Raw genomic sequence first — 3,941 nt, 5'->3', positions numbered from 1 at the left:
CCGTAGGGGAAAAAGAAAAGACCAACTATTCTCCTGTTAACCCTCGCTTTCTCGCCCCCGTCCCCTCCCCTTCTTCCCTCCTCACTCGCTTTACGATACCATCTTGGATGTGCATCGCCTTGTCTCCACGATTTCGTCCCAGTACGGTTTCCAGCATTTACTACGGCGCAGTATTGAGCAAATTTCCCGCTATCTAACTTTTTTTTATTTCAGCTATTTCTGGGACGCAATGATCGAATTGAACGATGACCGGTTTTACTCTGGGACACGAATGATGCATTCTTTTTTATACTGGAATCACCCCATATCTATGCTTTTCTGTTTAGCTAGGTGTTATTGGATCCTACTGCTTCTTGTGACAGTTTATTTTTCTACGGGGCTTCGGGGCCGATGTTTTTTTTGCTATGCCAAGATAGAAGTTGTTTCTCTGTGTATTTTGATTCAAAATCACAGCCATGCCAGAGAGATTCTGCGATGGTAGCGACTGTTTTTGACAGGGCAATAAAGGTAAATGAACAAAGGGGTGGCCCAACCCAGGATCTGTATATCGCAGAGAGCCAGGGAGTGTTATACTATCTACGGCATTGTTCGGGATAACCTGCGTTCCTTTTTAGGCTATATATTCTCGCACATCTAAGGGCCCATCTATCATCTGAAAGCATGATTGAATAAGGCGATAGAATAGTAGTAGATTAATGGCCAGTAGTGACCACATTCACCGTCGGTTTTTCGGTGTAACTATAAAACTACATGAATCTTTTCGCCTTGAAGACTCCTAGTCATCTCCACGCAACGAAATCTGTCAAGCATGATAATGAGTACATAGCTGACAACGGGCTGCAAGCTTAGGCCTAGGCTTCGGCGTTTCCGCCCAACGAAGAGACTTGGTTTGTCTTGTCAGTCAAAAAGTCGCGGCAGCGCTTTCATTACCTTTCGTCCGACACTGCGAATAACCGAAGAAATGCGCTGGGATAATCTCGTCGACAGTGAACGGAGGCGCATATAAATTGAGCTGAGAGGGACGGGCCTGGGACTGCTGCAGGTTCCCTTCACGCGACTTTCAATGCCGAGGATTTTGGGGGACTTTAGTTAGTTAACTGAAAACGAGAATCCATGTCCCCTTGATCAGCGGTCTTTCTTTTCTTCATTTGCTTTGCTTCACGACATCTTTGGACGGACGTAGGGAAGCTTGGGTCTCCTGAGTATCGCTTCTTTGTCGTGGAGGCTGGCTATACGTGCTGTGTCTGCTGCTGAGAGTACGGAGCGTCGTGCAACCCAACGTCCAAGCTGATAGTTATCACCGGCCACGCCCACACGCTCAATTGGGAGCTCCTCAGACGTTGATCCAGGGCATATACCCATTGCTTAGCCTACGGGCCTTTTCCGGTTGTTCCTCTGGGAAACACTCCATCTACACCTACATACCACAAGGTCTCAAAAGGTCCCGTCCTACATCAGACCCAAAATGGCCTCCCATCCCCAGGACAAAACCCACTCCCTCTCCCTCCGCGACCCCGAGGCTTTCTGGAGTCACCACGCCCAAGCCCTCCATTGGCACAAACCCCCCTCTAAAAGCCTGCATCGCTCGACAAAACACCTCGCCAACGGCGTCAGCCATGAGCACTGGTCCTGGTTCCCCGACGGAGAGATCTCGACGACATACAACTGCGTGGACAGGCACGTTCTCGCTGGCAATGGCGATAATGTCGCGATCATCTGGGAATCGCCCGTCACGGGATCGAAGCAGAAGATCACGTACAGCCAGCTCTTGGAGGAGGTGGAGGTGCTGGCGGGGGCATTGAGAGAAGAGGGAGTGAGGAAGGGGGATGTTGTTCTGATATACAGTATGTCTTTCTCGCCTCGCATATGTTTAACAAATATAATATAGGCGAAGCTGATTGCAAGAATCCAGTGCCCATGGTCCCTGCAGCGTTGTACGCCGCCCTTGCCGTCGCAAGACTGGGCGCAGTCCACGCTGCTGTATTTGGTGGCTTTGCCGCCGCTTCTCTCGCGCAGCGCATTGAGGCTGCACGACCCCGCGCCATCATGACCGCGTCATGCGGCGTTGAAGGGAGTAAAGGCGTAATCGACTATAAACCGCTGGTCGAAGGCGCCATTGCGAAGAGCTCCTTCAAGCCGAGTAAGGTGATAGTCTGGCAACGGGACCAGCTGCGATGGGCGCCGATGCAGAAGCTGGAGGGCCAGCGGAACTGGCAGAGGATCGTCAAGAGTGCTTGGAGTAGGGGGATTAGAGCGAAGCCAGTGCCGGTGAAGAGTAATGACAGTTTATATGTCATCTATACGAGTGGTATGTCTCAGCTCTTTGAAGGCTCTTCATTGGTAAATCTTGCTAAGCTTTGCTCGATAGGGACAACTGGCCTGCCAAAAGGTGTTGTTCGAGAAGCTGGTGGACATGCGGTTGGCCTTAACCTATCGATCAAATACCTGTTCGATATCAAAGGTCCAGGAGACGTTATCTTCTGCGCTTCGGACGTCGGATGGGTTGTTGGCCATTCATATATCCTCTACGGGCCCCTTCTAGCGGGAGCAACAACAATCCTTTACGAAGGGAAACCTATCGGCACCCCGGATGCCGGTATTTTCTGGAGGTTGGTCGAAGAGCATAAAGTCAATGTCCTCTTCACCGCACCCACCGCCCTACGCGCAATCCGCAAAGATGACCCTGATTCCCGGTTGCTCGAGCAAGTCGGCGCGCGCCAAGGTCTAAGGCACTTGAGAGCTATTTTCCTCGCCGGCGAGAGAAGTGAACCCAGCATCGTCCGTGCCTATCAAGATTTGCTAGATAAGCACGGTGCTCCTGGCTCGATGGTGGTTGATAACTGGTGGACATCGGAATCCGGCTCGCCAATGTCAGGCCTGTCGCTGAGGAGCGCAATTGGCCTGGACCATGACAGCAGAGATGCACACCGGCCGTTCCCGGTCAAGCCTGGATCGGCTGGTAAAGCCATGCCGGGTTTCGACGTGCGCGTTGTTGACGACGACGGAAAGGAAGTGCCAAAGGGCACGATGGGGAATATTGTACTTGGTCTGCCCCTTGCGCCGACGGCGTTTACCACCTTGTATCAGGATGACGAACGCTTTTACAAAGGATACTTGAAGCGATTTGGAGGGAAATGGATGGACACCGGAGATGCAGGAATGATTGACGAGTCCGGTTACATCCATGTCATGTCGCGATCCGACGACATTATCAACGTCGCCGCCCACCGCTTCAGCACAGGTATGTCTCGCAAAAATAAAAAAAAAAAATAAAAAAAAGGTTCATCAATCTAACGTGCCTACCAGGCGCCATCGAACAATCCATCCTCTCCCACCCCTCCATCGCCGAAGCCTGTGTCGTCGGCATCCCCGACTCCCTCAAAGGCCACATGCCATTCGCCTTTGTCCACCTGCGCACCCCGCCGTCGCCATCCACCCCCCTGCCCGCGACCCCGTCTCCCGAATTCTTCGCCTCCGTAAACGCCCTTGTGCGCGAGCAGATCGGCGCCATCGCGTCTCTGGGCGGCATCATCCAGGGCCAGGGGATGATTCCCAAGACGCGGAGCGGCAAGACGCTGCGTCGGGTGCTGAGGGAGTTGGTGGAGAACGCGGTGGTGGGCCGGTTTGATGCAAAGGTGAATGTGCCTCCGACAGTGGAGGATGGGGAGATTGTGGAGGTTGCGAGGGAGAGGGTTCGGAAGTATTTTGGGGAGAGGGAGAGGAGGCAGGGGAGGAGTAAGCTGTGATTGAAGCTGTGAGTTTGATTCAAAGCGGATTTTACGCATGTCTAAGAATTATGATCCTGCCAGGAGGATATCATTTTATCTGTTCTTTCATGCATTTTTAATGGCCGTCCACATATCTTCCGGCTATAGTTATATATCTCGATGATCCGCCCTTTTTCCCGGCGGGCATTTTTCTTACCTCCTGGCTTGCAAAAC

General features: G+C 52.2%; 2 protein-coding genes across 2 annotated transcripts in view; both read left to right on the top strand.

Moving 5' to 3' along the window:
* UREG_00882 (protein ras-2) overlaps nucleotides 1–233 on the top strand; it is a gene marked incomplete at both ends in the record, with an annotated part of 1,106 nt that extends 873 nt beyond the window's left edge. The window contains one exon of the mRNA XM_002541322.1: nucleotides 214–233. Coding sequence (XP_002541368.1) covers nucleotides 214–233 — 20 coding nt within the window. The remainder of the gene's footprint in view (nucleotides 1–213) is intronic.
* A 1,232-nt stretch (nucleotides 234–1,465) lies between these two features.
* UREG_00881 (acyl-CoA synthetase) lies at nucleotides 1,466–3,746 on the top strand (the record flags this gene model as incomplete). Its single annotated transcript, XM_002541321.1, has 4 exons — nucleotides 1,466–1,844; nucleotides 1,889–2,308; nucleotides 2,369–3,241; nucleotides 3,307–3,746. 4 exons carry the CDS (start codon nucleotides 1,466–1,468, stop codon nucleotides 3,744–3,746), a joined length of 2,112 nt encoding a protein of 703 aa, XP_002541367.1.
* Nucleotides 3,747–3,941: the final 195 nt, after the last annotated feature.

This window comes from Uncinocarpus reesii, genomic scaffold (genome assembly GCF_000003515.1).
Source record: "Uncinocarpus reesii 1704 scaffold_1 genomic scaffold, whole genome shotgun sequence".
In the NCBI taxonomy this organism is placed as follows: Eukaryota; Fungi; Ascomycota; class Eurotiomycetes; order Onygenales; family Onygenaceae; genus Uncinocarpus; species Uncinocarpus reesii.
This window is presented reverse-complemented; position numbering and strand designations above follow the sequence as displayed.